This window comes from Gouania willdenowi, chromosome 3 (assembly GCF_900634775.1).
Source record: "Gouania willdenowi chromosome 3, fGouWil2.1, whole genome shotgun sequence".
Taxonomy (NCBI): domain Eukaryota; kingdom Metazoa; phylum Chordata; class Actinopteri; order Blenniiformes; family Gobiesocidae; genus Gouania; species Gouania willdenowi.
The window spans coordinates 8,973,368-8,990,432 of NC_041046.1; the positions used below are offsets into that span (position 1 = coordinate 8,973,368).

The 17,065-nt window shown below is 35.8% G+C and overlaps 1 protein-coding gene across 4 annotated transcripts in view; it reads left to right on the top strand.

The window, feature by feature from the left end:
* Positions 1-17,065, top strand: part of akap13 (A-kinase anchoring protein 13) — a 223,947-nt gene that overhangs the window by 131,266 nt on the left and 75,616 nt on the right. For all 4 annotated transcript variants that reach the window (XM_028473335.1, XM_028473327.1, XM_028473344.1 and 1 more), the window contains exons 10-11: positions 1,773-1,827; positions 15,506-15,642. In XM_028473335.1, coding sequence (XP_028329136.1) covers positions 1,773-1,827; positions 15,506-15,642 — 192 coding nt within the window. The remainder of the gene's footprint in view (positions 1-1,772; positions 1,828-15,505; positions 15,643-17,065) is intronic.

Consider the following 17,065-nt stretch of genomic DNA (forward strand, 5'->3'; position numbering starts at 1 on the left):
TTTTTTACTACTTCTTGATCCTTGTGTTTTTGTGGTTACACTGGTCATAAAGGCACAGTGACGTGTCTCGTTTATTATGGTCACTATTTAAATAACCATCCTGGCCCTTATCATAGGCTCTATAGACCCCAAAAACAGTGAAGAATATGTATGGCTTGAAATCAAAGTTTGATGTGTGCTTCTAATTTCTCAAGGTCACCAACCTTTCTGAAACTGTGAGCTACGTCATAGGTACTGTATAGTCTGAAGGGCTACCAGTTAGAAAAAAACGCTTATTAAATACTAAACATTTCATGTAATTAGAGGGTAAGATAATAAGGAAGGCTAGCAGTAACTTAAAAAGGTAGGAAATGCAACACATTGTTTCTCCAAATTTATGCAATTGTTTGCTTTACATTACATTTAATAGAAAATTATCATTTTCCTATTTAACTAACTACTAACAAACAACTCTTAAGTGATTGTATAACATGTAACATTTGTAAAAGGTAACAATTATGTCATGTTTTACAAAAATCCACCGTACATTTTTTGAAATATATGTATCATATTATATAGAACATACCACAACCCCATATACCAAATCTGCAACACTTAAAAACATTGGTCACGATGTTTTAGTGAAAATAAACATTTAAAGATGGTTAATTTAACACTACTAACTACATCTGTCATATGTATTTATCTTTGTGAGTTTGAATCCTGGAAAGTAAGTCCCTTCACATGGTCCTTGTGGGCTACTTATTGCCCGCGGACACCGTGTTGGTGACCCCTGGATTAGGTAGTCTAGAAACCTGTTAGGACTGCCTTAGAGATGATGAAAAAAGTCTGGTATACCCAAGTTTAAAAGGTATTATTGCTTAAGATAGACATTGTGAGCTTGGCCAAACCTAATTTATGCTTTTAAGGCCAAATAGAAATAAATGAACAAACAGAGAGGAAACAAGGTCATATAAAACTAAACCAAATAAGAAGTGAGTGAAGAGATCTTTGCTTTAAATGTTCAACTGGCAGAAAGTGATGTTCTGATATTGAAGATCTGGTGCTCCACAATTGAACTGACAGACTACTGTCCTCCTTTGTTCCTGACAGAGTTCATTTAAACTCATGGAGTTTCTCTGAGCCTCGGTTATCGTCACATTTAGAGCTGCCACTCAAATCTGTACAGCTTTGGTCAAACTGTCAACGTTTTTATGTCGCCTGTGAAGAGGAGGAGTGACGCCTGTAAAACACACACACACACACACACACACACACACACACACACACACACACACACACACACACACACACACACACACACACACACACACACACACACACAGCTGTTGTGTAGAGAGTCAAACCTCAGATGCAAAACCAAACTGAAGCGTTGTGCATTCTCAACCAACCACGGATCTCTGGCAGGCTGTGTGTGATTTCAATGTGTGTCTTGTTTGTGCATTCTTGTCGTGTGTGTGTGTGTGTGTGTGTGTGTGTGTGTGTGTGTGCGCGTGTGTGCGTGCTTATGAGAGAGACAGTGACTTCTAAAGGCAGCAAACACAGAGTAGTGGTTTGATCCTATGGGCGGGATAGGGCTTGAACACAACTAAAGATCCCTCTAATGATCTAAAGTCTCATAAGACTGCTTCTTTACAGAGTGGCTTTTCAATCCGACACGCTCAGGAATAACAGACACACTGGGCTGCATCACCATTTCTCTTTGGGTGATGATCACATGATGCTGTGGCTGATTTAGTGTCTTCCTGTTTTTTTTTTCTCTCTCTCTACAGATTCACAGAGACAGAGAAGCGTCGTTCCATCAGCCATGCAACACTGAGCACTCAGGTAAAGTCCTTTACATTCCTTTCTGATTCACTTTGACAGACTTTTCTCATCAACGTGTTGCTTTTGTTGCATGTTTTCCGTTTCACTCGCTTATTCATTCGTCTGGATTAGTTCTTGTTAAGTAGTTTAGATTTGTGGCCTAGCTACTTCTCACACAGCCTCATCAAAGTATTACCTCCTCAATGCAGTGGCATATACTGTACATATGTTTGGCGTAATTATAATTGTAATTAAAAAAATCTATTGCTGTCGTAATCATAATTAAATTGTAGTTCAGTTCAAATAATTGACTTTGTAATTGAAATTGCCGTGAAAATTCTTGAAAAATGGTCAATTATAAATTACGCAAAACTGAGGAACTATGTTACAGATCTATGTACAGTTCTACACATATGCAGTTAACAATTATTAAAATATGCTGCATATCAAGCTTTCCCACATTTTGACAATCATTCATGGGGTATACTGACACAAAAAGGCCAACACCAAAAATATGAATACTGTATTTAATACTAAATATTTTCATTGATTAGGAAGCCTAACAAGGTAACCAATAGACAAGAAAAAAACAGATGATAGATATTAGTTTTTATTGTATTTTACATCTGATTTAGGACCCGTAAAGATGCTAACAGAAAGCTAACACAAGAGGAAGGTTACATTCTATTAGGCTCAATCATTGTGATCAATTGACTTTCTGAGGATGAAAAAAACTGGAATTTAATTGTAACTAGAAAAAATGCTGGTAACTGTAAATGTAATTGAATTGTAATTTAACATGAATAATTGAAAAGATAATTGTAACTGAAAAATGTAATTGACCCCAACTCTGCTGTACATTGTTTGAATTGTAGCTTATTTCTCGCTCCACCGTCATGATAATGATAGTTAAGTTTTATCATAATAAAACTGGGAATGTCACTAAAATCATTTGAATCAGACTTTACACAGAAAGACCAGTATGAGAAGCTTTTATCCTGTTACTGCACACTTTAGTTGTATAATGCAGACCATACTTTGTAGAGGTACTGTGATGTAATCCAATCAGACTATTGGAAGTGCTGGTCACTGGTGATGAGCACGAAAACCATTAGTCTGAGCTGTTCTAGTATCTGTTGTTTTCTTCTGAAGTCAAACGTCAATAGGTCATTACGTGTAAAAGAGAACATTAGAATTATAGGTTTGTTTTTTTAAAGAAACAGCTGTTGAGAAGATATTTATTGTCTTGACATGAAGCTTTAAATGAGTTTAAAGTAATTGTTAAGGTCATTGATTAGCCCTGGGCTTTATCATAGTAGTAGTGGTAGTTTATTTGGTTAATCAGTTAATTAAACAGATTCATTGTAGTAACAGGGTTCTTGCGGATCCTTAAAAAGTCTTAAAAGGCATGATATACATGAATTTAAAAATAAGGTCTTAATTATAATTAAAATGTCTTAAATCAGTGTTTCAGAAGAATTACATTTGAACACATAGAAAGTATAATTTTATGATTGTTATTCGTCTCACATTTCAAAATAAACGGTATCTTTCTTTTTTTTTTTTTTAATGTATAAACAACATGGGAAAATGTTAATTTAATGAAAACTGTCTGTCCAACAAAGATTTTTCTTAATGTTTTTTTTAAAAATATTTTTGTTGTTGTTTTATAGATTTCTGGCTATTTTCTTGTGATTATGATTATTTTAGTCTGTTTTTTGTGTTTCTTGGGGGTCTACACGAGACACTAGATAAAAAATGTACACTAACCTTACTGTATGTGACTGATGTGGCGTTTTTTTCCCCAATTATGTTTGCTGTGAAGTTGGTCTTAAATTTAATTTCAAATAGCATAAAAAAATCTTTAAAAAGTCTTGAATGTAATTTGACTAAAGCTGTAGGAACCCTGAGTAAAGCGGTACATATAAATATTAATACCCAAACGGTGTAGGCTGGAGCCGTAGATCATATGATGCGTACGCTTTAACACTACACCAAAACAACAACAAAAAACTAAACGTTTTAGAGCTAAAACAAAAGTGTTACAGTTGTGGCAATGTCAAAAAAAGAAGAATTTCTGTCACTGCTTCAGGACAGACAATGAAGTTGATCATATTTTATCTATTAATCTAATTATTCTATTTTTGACAACATCCAAAAGTGATAATGTGTAAATAATATAAATATAGTATGTTTTATTATGCAATATAAACTGTAAATAGTGTATAAATAGGATTGTAACATTTAGTTCTTTATACATTTGAAATTAACAAAAAGGACAAAGGAGTTTTTTGTGAAGAAATAAATAATTTACAAATGTTAGTGTCATTTGATATTGTATGTTTGAGGTTATATAAAGGATATATGATGCTATCTTGTTACACTACATTATACTGTAAATCAGCTGGCCTTTCTGTGGTTGATTGAGGCCTAAACAATTGATTTCCAATAATGTCGATAATAATGAGGCTTGCTGCAGAGAGGAGTTCATCCTAAACACTTAACATGTTCATTCTTAAATGTTGCTTTTTTGAAAAAGAGCAAAAGATAAGTGAATAGTGTCTATTGATGGCTCAGTCTGTAAATAGACCAGTTTCAGTGAAAGGAAACCACAGATCCATGTGCTGGATCGTTCCCAGTAAACAGATAACCTACAGTGTACAGTGAGAAACGATAAATGAGTGAATGAACAAGGCAAGGAAGAAAGAAAATAGAAATAAAAGAGTGGGCGAGGTGGGAACTTCCTGTGTTGCAGCTGGAATATGTCGCATCACTTCCTTTAAGGGTGGATGTTCCTGTCATTGAACCCTCTCAGCTCATTAAGGGTCAGGCAACTGGCTGTCTAATTTTATGCGGCCCCCAAAGTAAATGTACAAAATGACTGAAAAATACACAAAACAAGAGCAAGAATACATTAAAAAAAATACAAAGAATTACAACATTGCAGGAAAATACAGTAAAAGACAAGAGAAAAACACAGGAAATACTCTTAAAACACTAAAAACTACTACAAAAATTAACAAAACGACAACAGCAATACACAGAATTACTCAGAAAAATATACACAGACGCAGAAAATGACAAGAAAATTCACAAAATGACAAAAGAAACGCAAAAAATGACCCACAGAACTAGCAAACAAGCAAAACAACAACAGAAATACACAAAAATGACTCAAAAAAAATCCAAAATTTCAGCACAAATACACAATATGACTCCAAAAAACATATTTTACAGGAAAAAGGACAACAGAAATGCACAAAGTGCCTCACATCGAGTAAGACCACAACAAAGATACACAGAATGACAGAAAAACACAAAAAATTACTATAAAAAACATTTTGTTCTTTCCTATATTAATGATCAGATCACTCATTCCAAATGCTGACATGAATGTTGATCATGTGACCCTCCAATCAAACAAACGTATGTTTGTGGTCTACCTTGTCCCCTTCCATCTTTCTGCATCATTTGCAGGGAACAGGGGAATAGTTCCAAGAGTAGTATCTCACTGCGGCGTTGCACCATGATAGATGTTACAGTTATGATACCCATACATTTCAAGTTTGCGATAGAACCACTAGATTGCGATGACATTTATAGTAGCATAGTGTTGTACTCAAAAGCACACTATCCAAGACAAGGACTTGCTCGAGTCTAGAATGGAAGAGTATAGAGAGAACTTTCGGATGTCGAGAAGGAGTCAAGACCAAGACAAGCTCAGACTGAGATAAAAATCAATGTTACAAACCATGGCAAGGTTTACCATTAAAGAGCATTCTCTTTTTAACTTTAGTTTTCTCTTAAATACATTTGACAGACAAAAACAAAGTGTGTGCAACTCTTTCTAAGAACAACATGCAAATATCTCTAAATTTGTTCAACTACATTTTTTAAAGTCCAGACTTATTTTAAATATCTGAAAATAAGATATTTATTTGACAGGTGAATGAGGCCTGAAGTAAGAGGCATTTCTGAATGGAAATGAGATGGGCTGATGTCTGAGTTTAGCAGGTGTTTGAAACATAAGACACTAAAGATTACCAAGGAGGCAGAACAATCAGTGAGCTAACGCTAAACGCTTGATGTCAAATTACAACATTATATAATCAGAAACAGTTCCAAGTGCTTCTCCTTATCATCACATTCATGACGTTGAAGAACAGCAGATCACTGCTGGTCTTTGACAGAAATTCCACAGTTGGGCCAGTCCGATGTCAAAACAAGACCAAGACCTTCAAATATGGTCTCGAGACCAGAACCAACACCAAGACTGGTCACGCGTTCTACAACACTACCCATCCATCCATCCATTTTCATACCCGCTTATTCCCGTTTAACAGGGTCGCGTCTACAACACTACCATTATGGATAAATGCAATGCACAGAAGTCACAAATCATATTTCTTAGTTATTTTTCTAGGGCAGAGAGCAGGGTTGGTGTCAACCCTGGCAGAGAGCAAACAACCAGCCACATACTGGTGTTCTCAACTAATACACCTCCAAATACCATCATGCTGTCGCCACAGATATGGTAAATTAATTTACTATACTCATATTTATTTTACACCCACCACTTCCTATTTTAATGAACTACTGCTGGTGTGAGGTTAAGTTTTCTAAGTCTGCTGACCCTGTTACGTATCAGTGTTGATAGATAAGATCTGCTAACATGCATGCAGCTTGAACCAGTATCATCTGTACCAGTACACATGAGGTTTTCCTGCCATAAAGCAGCTCATTGGTTGTGATTTGAAGAATGGAGCTCAATCTAAATGACACTGAGAGAAGGGTGTTAGATGATTTACAGCAAGTGGCCATTCTTTCTATGTTGGTGGTTCCCAGTGCTTTGATACATCTACACAATGACATCAGGGTCGGGATGCGTGAGGAGGGCTTGTAATTATTTTCTGATAGAGAATAAAGTTAACAAAAAGTTGGCCTCCATCATCCCAAGCTGGCTTGTTGGATTACATCATAGCAACACTACAATAAGTTATTGTTGTAATGTTGGTTGGTAGCTTAGCTCAGATGGTTTAGTGAGTCCTGCTGCTTTTTTGTAGTGATGTTTGTAATGTTGCGTTATCCCTCCATCCTCCCATAGAACTCTCACAAACTATGCAACTCTCCACTTTTCTTTATTTGATAATGATTTAAATTTACACTTTTGATGTGCTTCCATCTCAAAACACACATACTACAATGGATTAGAGGTTAGATCGCGCCCAAAAAATCCAGCCCAACCTGAGCCCGACCCATTAACTTAAATTGTAAGCCGAGCCCGAAGCAAACCCGATGTAAATTATTATTTTATTGAATGTATTGCTACCGGTAGATTAATAGCGCAGGAAGGGGGGGGGCACACACGCACCGCAGCTCTGCCCACAAGGTAGTGTAATGACGTGACTCGAGCCGTTATCACAGTTTTACAGGCTTTAATGGAGGTCGTAGTAACACGCCAAAAATAAATAATCAAACACACAAAGAACCGTCGTCTTATACCGTCATACACTAACACTACCGTAGGAACAGAGTTGTTCACTAGTCTTTTCCCCGCTTATGCCCGCCCTTTCCCCAGCCTCCCAGCCAATCAACACTCAGAACACATGTAAACAAAGACACACATTGGCAGCAAAAGCTTCACCTAACCATGATGCCTTCACGGCCATGGGAAATCTCAGAATCAGTTAATCACTGAGTACACACAAGTGGAACATAACCAGAACATAGAACCCAGTCCGTTACAGTATGCAGACCAGACTGGGCGGCCCGTGCGTGCAGCGCAGGCCTGACTGAAGCATCAATCATATTTGTTCCCTGCGCTCCTGCAGCAAGTTTGGAATGAGCAAAATAAGCAAATAATATTCAGTGAATGTGAACGCTGAACAACTAAACGCAACACAACACGTCAATATCCCGTCCCACCACTAGCAGAAATCACTTTAGAAATGATACCACAACAATATGGAAGTGTTTTTGTGTTTATTAAAAAAATACATTAAAGTAATAGAGATTTAGGAACAAAAAAAAAAAAAAAAGTGAAAAATGAACCCAGTCCGACAGCTGAGCGGGAAAATGAAGCCCGGCTCGAATCTAAACTCTACAATGGATTAATGAGTTAAAGATGGCTCAACATGAATCAATGTGAAAGGTTCAATAATTGTTTGGTTTAACCTGTGAACATCTCAATTAAAATGTTGTCCTTATTTAATTCAAGTTTTCTTTTCAGTTTTGCATGGATTTCTTTTCTTTAGCTTCTGTAAAAGTGGGAAACCAATTGAGAGATTTATTACACTTTAATATGTGAAATGTAGAGTAGATTTCTATTCAAGATTGTAATAAATCCAGAATAAAAGAAAACAGTGGTGTTATTGTTTTGTTCTGCTGTAACTTTTAAGTATAGATGGGGATACAAAATTATCTTCTAGGTTTTTTATTGTGCAGAGTTCGAGCACAGGAGACTCTTTAACTTGTTTGTGTTTTCCTGTCGTATTAATTGCTGCAGATATATCGAGGCAAATATCAGATTTTTTGTAAAGATTGCTTTGTGGCTTCCTGTCTCAAAATCACTGCATATCCAACCTCATTGTTGCAGAACGACAGAGGATAATTTCAGAGCATTTCTACATGCATTTTGATGAAGGGGTACTCAATAGGTGGTCCCCAGTCTGGTTCATATATATAAGTATAAATATATACATAACACGTTTGTGGATCACGAGTGTGCTCATTAAACAGCAGCGTAGTTTCTTTAAACAGATGATCAAACATTGAAATTTTGATATATTTGTCTGCCAAATGATTTTATGAAAGGCTGGATTTTTTTTTGTTCAACTGAGAGGAATATTTCGTTTTATTTTAGCCTGTGAATTTTGAATTCAGGAGAACAGCAATGCTTTTTTTGTTGTTACTTGTTATGCAGAGATAATGGCTGTGTTTGAAATGTACTACACACTACAAACTCAATGAGTATGTACTATCTGATATACAGTATACTATTAGTATGATTAGAATGATGAGCGTTCCCACTGAAGTATACTTCCAAGTTTCCCAAGATGCATTGCAAACCTACAACGACATAAACCTGAATCACACTGAGGCTAAATATCTGCTGATTCGCCACTTTTGAAAGTTCTGAAAACAAGTGAGAAAGTGACCAAGTAGAATATCAACATGTGCTCATTTGATTCATAAAATTCAAACATTTTTAATGCCAACATTTCAAAGTTTTTTGGAGACCCTCCATTGTAAGAGTGTGACATTATCTCGATACGGCGATATATCGCAATATTTTCCCGCACGATCGATTGTCGACATGCTCCCGCTAAGTATCGATTTTTTTTCCAATTTATTTATTTTTATTTATTTATTTATTTATTTATTTATTTAAAACCTTTTCTGCTTTTTCACTAAAATGTGCAGGTATGTCTTCACAGAAATGTTGAAGGAACCAATATATTGTTTACTGGAATATTGCACTATAGTGGTGTCACTGGTAAGAAAGACCCTATTTTTTGTTTACAGAAAGCACTATTGGAGATACTTATTTGTTTACATTGGTATGTTGACACTTATTTACAGAAATGTTGCACTAGAATAGTGTCACTGTTCATAGGACACTTTTTCATTTTATTGTCTTTCAGAGATATAAAATAAAAATGTTATTTTTTCACTCAATATTTTTTTTTCTTGTTATGTCATAGATTATTGTACATTGATTTCTGACCAATATATCTATAATTGCAGTATCGTCATATCGTGAGATAACCGTTATCGTGAGCGTTGTATCGCATATCGTATCGTATCGTGAGGTAGCCAGAGGTTCCCACCCCTATTCCATTGTGCTACTGACTAAACTTCTGTTTAACTTCAAAACAAGAGCAATATTTACAAAACTGTTTAAAAAACTAATGGAAGACAAGAAGAGATGCTTTTATTTTGAAAATGGGACGTTCGATTTTTAGCTTGAAGACAGTCCCAGGACAATTTAACGTTCTGCTCGCAATGCATCATGGGGCGGTTGAGTATAACTAGTGTGCCCACTGTGCATACTTAAAAAATATCCCGATATAGTATACATCCGGGTATTTTTCGCATACTCAATCTCTTCATACTATCTATTGTGAATGCACTACAGTAGTACATTAGTATGTAATTTTGAACACAACCTTGTTTTGTTGAAATATTCATTTGAATTTATGTCAAAGATCAAATGGTATTGTATTTTTATTTTAGTATGTTTGTTTTGTATTGAATGCAAATTATATTGAGTTTTAAATACAACATAATTATGACTTGTTGCTTGACCATAAACAATAAATGGACTTTTGACTTGTTGAAAAATGTTGACCTTTAAGAATTGTGTTTGAGCTCCTTTGCTTTAATTTATGTTAAACAAAATAGTTTTGAAGCAGTAATGTCCCCCACCCTGTGACCCGCCTTCCACCTGTGCTGGGTGTGTGAGGGTGAGTGGTGTTGGTGGTCTGTTTAAAACCAAGGAAGGAAGACAGCTGTCAAAGCTCACAGTCCCCTGCTAGTTTTAGTGGACAGGTGTGAGTGGGTGGAGTCTTAAATCCTCCCCACTTACAGCTCCTTGGGTTTACACGCACATGCTGCTCTTTTCCATTTGGGGATTACGCTTTGACAAGGACTGATGTGGAAGTCTGAAGCCTCGGAGTTGAAATGTTTTTGTGTCAGCCTTCCAAACCACCGTGGTCACGGCGGAGCTCTGCTGCAGCACTTGTGCTCAAAGGTCAGTTTAGATTTCAGTTTTTAACCATTTGGGTCTAAAAATGGTAAAAAAAAAAAACACAGTGAAAAAACAAATAACCTAGAATTGATGAGGTCACAATGTGACAGTCAAACAAATAAACAACTTGAGATAGTTGTATATTTTACTCAATAATTGATCAGCTGATCTTTACAGTGTTTAAGCTCATTCACTCAATACAGTGTGAGCATGAGACAAACCATCATCTTAGTTTAATACATGTTTGTTTAGAGGTGAAATGGTTTGCCACGCCACATTAGCACACCTAGCTGTGTCAGCTTTAGCACACGTGTTAAACAGGCCAGTAGTAATGTTGGTTATGTCACGTATTCAGTCAAAGGAAGTCTCCTAAAAACGGCCTATCATTCACCCCAGAGTTATTGCATTTTAGCAGCTTGCTGTAAACTATAGAAGTGGTATGGGTGACTGACCTCTCCCTCTGCAAAACTTCAACCCATCCTCCACCCGCCCCCTGCCCGACGATGCCCCCCCTCACCACAACAGCTGAATCTCCTAGTTTCATCTTCCAAACAGGCTTGTGTATAAAACTCAAAAGGTTTTAATGGATGTGTGATTCAGTTAGGGCTGGGCGATACACACCAAAACTCATATCTCAATATTTTTTCTCAAAATGGCGATATACGATATGAATCTCGATGTGTTTAACTCAATAAAGTCTGGCCAGAAAGACAGGCACATTTATTAACAAACAGCTTCACAATATGTGTCACTTCTGTCTTTTTCTCCTATAATGGACAGCACGTGTGAGTGAGTTCTGTAGTGTGGATGGGTTAGGACGCACTCAGAAATCCACCAAACTGTACTTTTCATGCTGTTCTGAGAAGTAGAGAAAGCAGCAACTCCTAAAATGAGTATTTTTATACAAAATAAATGAAATTAAAAAAAACTTGATATTCAATATTGTAATTTTCTACATCGCCAAAATAGAAAACTCTATATATCTTCAATATCTACATATTGGCCAGGCCTAGTTTCAATGAATTCTTAATATAGTTTATTGCAGTGGTTTTAGAACTTTTTTGGCCCACGTACCTCCTTCCTCTGATTTCTGAATCCAAGTACCTCCTTTGTCCGACTACAACATTTTGCTCAGAATTCTATGAAAAAACCCCTATAGATCATAATGATGGAAGGAATGAGTGATTACACACATTTTAAAGAACATCATTTTGTAAATAAGCAGAATGAAACAGTATTTAGTGTCTCATTAGTAGATTTATTTCTATAGTTTTTATCATTTCCGGTCATTTCCCGCCTGGTGTGGGATAAAGAAGGACCCCTATTTTCAGTTCATGTTCTAATCGAGATTATTTTCATCAGTATTATTATAAACATTATGAAACCCCTTGTTTTTAATGTCATCGTGTACCCCTATTTGAGAAACACTGGTGTATGATACTATGTAAAGAAAAAGGGGAAACTGTCATACAACCAACCAGCTTCAAAAAGACGAGAAGAAGAAGAAGTAGTTTATTTAATTGTAATATTCTGTTGACAGCCTTACACGTTAGATCCAATAATGAGCACAAAATGTTCTCACCGAATGTCATTTCTGTCGTTAGTGTTCTCATATTAAGGCTTCCTCTCATCCTTTATACCTGCACATACTCATCAGGGTTGGGTGTTACTTTCTCAGCTGAAAAGCCAAGATTTAAATCCAGCCAGGCACAGGCCTAGCTCCTAGCTAAGGGCAGTCTGTGTGTACTTTAGATAAGTGTGTGCAATAAAAGAAAGAGCATGTATAGAGAGATGGATGTGTTTGTGTGTACAGTATATATCTTACTGATTTAACCTTGCATGAACTTTCTCTGTAAACAATGAGCTGAAACGTATTAAGGCAACTTCCTCCTGCTCACTGAAGTCTGGTGAACACATTCCACAGGGACAAGCAATGACTTCCATTTATTGGGCAAATATAGACGTCATTTATAAGCAACACCATTTTCATAATGATATCATTCAGTTTTTCTTGGCAGCTGCTGGCTTACGTGTGTCCACTGTTGTGTATGTAGCCAGATACAGTCTTCCTCTTTTATTTTGGTCCTGCACTTTTATCTGGACATGACCGTACATGTACACAAACCTGCTGCTGTGGACTTTGGTTGCGTGAGAGCTGCTGTATTGTGTGCTGGCTTTAGCGTGAATTGGGAAGGTGGATGTGGAAACATAATGGTTGTGTTTGAAATGACATACTAACGTCTGATGCAGTATTAGATAGTATGGAAAGATTGAGTACGCGAGAAATACAAGGATGTATACTATATCGGGACATTTTTAAAGTGCGCACAATAGACACATGGACTCAACTGCCTCATGATGCATTGCAAGCAGAATGTAAAATCGTCCTGGGACCAGCTTCAAGCTCTTTTTCAAAACTAAAGCATCTCTTCTCGTATTCCATTCATTTTTAATGCTAGGGCTCTTGTTTTGAAATTAACCGGAACTTTTATCAGTTGCACAGTGCGTCACGGTCTGAGTTTACCTCCGTACTGAGATTAAAACCCTAACATAATCCAATAAACTAATAAAGCACGTGTCCGTTCACTTTGAAAACAAAACAAAAATGAATTATTATTATTTTTTTAGCAAAAATTCATTTTTCGGTTGCGCATATATGCTCATATACCATCTCAGTACGATACGCTCTCAGTACATGACACCGGGTCTCCAAAAATCTCAGAAATGTTGGCATGAAATGTGTTTCCGTGAGTTTAATGGATCAAATGAGCACATGTTGATTTTCTACTTGGTCACTTTCTCGCTTAAAATGTTTTCAAAACTTTCAAAGTAAAGGTGGAGAACATTTAGTCTCAGTGTGCTTCAGGTTATTGTTGTTGTAGGTTTGAAATGCATCTTGGGAAATTTGGAAGTATACTTCAGTGCGAACGCTCATTGTATATTGTAGACAGCAGAGTTGGGTTCAATTACATTTTTTCAATTACAATTATGTCTTCAATTGTTCATGTTCAATTATAACTCAATTATGATTACGGTGACCAGCATTTTTTTCCAATTACAATAATGTTTTCCTTCTGAAAGTCAATTACAATTATGTTCTTAATTACGTAATTTAAATTCAATTAACCCAAATTATTGAGCCTTTAGTAAATAAGCTCATAAAACTTAAACTTCTCCTGTGTTTAATTTGTAGATAAAAACAATATTTATTTTGCAATTTCGAGTTTAGAAAAAAAAAATATATATATATATATATATTTTTTTTTTTATTATTATTTAATTTTTTTCCCACCACAGGTTTTTATGACTTTTTCGTGTTCCGTCCTTGTGGGTTACCGTAGTGCAATGTGAACCAGCCCCCTCTTAGTTTACCTTTGTTTACCCTGTGAGTAGGCTATATGTTATATGCTATATGTTATATGCTATATGTTATATGCTATGATGAGATGCTAAGGGAAGAGTTTATTCATTTTTTGATTGTAATGTTATATGTTATAAAATATGTAGTTGTTGAAATTGTTGAATGACAGAGCCTCATTTACTGTTTTATTTTGGGATTGCTCTATGCATTTTAACGCTTGAAGACAATCACAGCAATAAAGTTGCACTTTTGACAATATATCTGATGTCTGCACTCATTTTTGAGTGCATTGAAAAAAAAAAAATCAAAGTCGAATCGAAACTCGAATTTTTTTTTTGTTTTTGTTCGCTTTCATGATAATGGGTCAGTTTTGACCCATGTTTTAAATCGGCTGTAAAATACACTAAAAATATTATCTGTCATCTAATGTGTTTCTCATCACTTGATCACCTTTTTAGACTTCCTTATCCATTAAAACATTGGTATTAATATTTTTGGTGGGGCATACCTCTAGGTTTCTAATTTTATTTTATTTTTTTAAATGGTAAAATGATCCTGAACAGAACGAACCTGTCGTGGGAAAACTTGATACGAAACACATCTTAATACTTGTTAACTATGTATGTGTAAGTCATAGAACTATGACTTGGTTCCCCAGTTTTGCGTTTGGATAAATTGTATTTGACAGTTTTTAAAGATATTTCATTCCAATTACAATTACTAAGTCAATTATCTGAACTGAATTACAATTTGATTATGATTACAACAGCAAGATACTTCTCAAATACAATTACAATTATAATTACGTCATAATTATAATTAATAATAAATTACGCAATTATAATTATAATTGACTCCAACCCTGGTGGACAGTATATACTCATTGAGTGTGTAGTACGTTCATATGCAGATTTGAACACAGCCATGTCTGGTGAATTCAGACTATTGTTACTTACCTGAACATTTATGGCCCACAGGACCCAGCTTTAGTTTGGTAACCTTTAGAGTATTTAATGGGAAGTGTGTGCTAGCGCTGACTCACCTGAGGAAGTGGTGAGCTAGTTGACAGCTGACCTTTTTTTTGGTTTTTTTTTTCTGTATTAAAAGTAAATCAAGAAAGTTTTTTAGTTCACAGCTGAGGAAAAGCCAGCAGACACATTTGATGATCTCTGTTTCATCCACATTCACTGGGCTTTGGGTGGCTTTGGAGAACATCAATAGCATTTCCATTTGCCATTTTCTCACAGTGAGTTTAGCTGCTCGGCCCTCAGAGGCTCCCGCAGATACACGTTGCTGGTCTTTGCAGTTCATTATAGACATCTTTATGGGGGACAGATAACCATTGATCTGGTACGCTCGCCACATCTCACATTCCCAGAAGTCTTTGATGTCTAAGCCACCTGCCTGTGCTTTCTAAGGCACGGTAAAAGAAAAGCATGTTTTTTTTTTTTGGGAAATGCTGATTTACGAGTTATTTCCTCCAAATGTCATACCACAGAATGAAACTTGTAACAGTTAAACAGACTCTGCACAAGTGCATTTTTTTCAATTCAACATCTTCTGGCATTTGTGTCTTTTGTGGTTTTCAGAAACGTCAGCACTTCCCACATTGTCCAGTAGAAGCAGCAGCAGCACCACCTGTCCCTCATCAGCCCACCGGGACTCTGGCAGCGACACAGAGAGCTTCCTCAGTGTAGAGCCAGGATACGACGGCGTCTTCACTAAGGTCACACCTCCATTTTTTTCAATCAAAAACATTTCATTAGTTTACCTTTAGGGGTGAGTTTTGGCAAGGATGTTGCGATACGATACGTATCACAACACATGGGTTGCAATACGATATTATCACGATATCGTGATATATCGCTTACCCAATTAATATCAAAATTAAACGTAGAGATGAAAAATCAAGTTGCTGTATATGTTCATCGGAAGATATTGATCATTCAGAGGATAAATTGAGTCAAAACTAGTTGCTTCAAAACATCCTATTTATTATTTGTTATTAGTGTTTTTACACATTTTCACTGATAAAAAGAAAATGCAGTGTTACACACTGCCATCATAAAATAAAGTGCAACAAGTTTCTTTTCACTGAAACTATTGTGTAGAAGTCTCAAAGTAACCATGACAACATAATGACGGCATTGTAACAACTGTAAGTGAGAACATTAATGATAAATCACCCTGAGTTACTGACAATGCACAAAAATAAGAAAAAAATCATTTCTCCTATTGTGTCAGTTTAAACACTGATCTGAACAGATTATATGAAAATAAAATGTCTGTACATATATAAATATTGCAGGTATTACACACTGCCATCATAAAATCAAGTGCATCCTTGCAACACATTTAAAGCATTGTATCCACTGAAATATTACAAATACACAAAAATATTGATCACATATAAAAATAAATAAATAAAAAACTAACATTATTTTTTTTTTAAATAAAAAAAATCAGTTTAAACTTGGCACCCAAAAAAATCACGATATATCGTGAAATCAGTTTTTTTTCACACCCCTATTTACCTTGTGACCTGCTTTATACTAAATGGTAAGGTGCTAATCATCCATTGGGAGCAACTTGGGGTTCAGTGTCTTGCCCAAGAACACTTCGACACATAGACAGGTGTAGACTGGAATCGAACCCCCAACCTCTGGATCAGAAGACGATCCCTCTACCATCTGAGCAAGGGGTGTGCATTGCCTGAATCTGACGATATGATTCACGATTGGCATTTCACGATATAATATATCCCGATACTAAACAATACGTTATACTGTACATCACGATATATCACAATATCAATAATTACAAATTTCACCTTTACAATTACAAAATGATATGAAATGCTTTTTTTTTTTTACTTGTGAAAGCAAGTAAATGGTAACTAACTGTAATTTAAGAACCATTTTTCAAAAAAGTTTTACCTTTGTTTCTACAACAGATTCCGATTTTGTTAAGTTGTTAAATTCTAAAAAAAATTAACCACATACATTTATTAAAGTACCCAGTATGTTTTATGTAAATAAAATGCAATGAACTTAGTTTATACACCCTTAGTTTATACAGTACCTGTTGAGGGTCGTCTGCTGGTGCCACCTCTCAACCAGAGCTAGGCAGTCCATAGCAGTCAACACAAA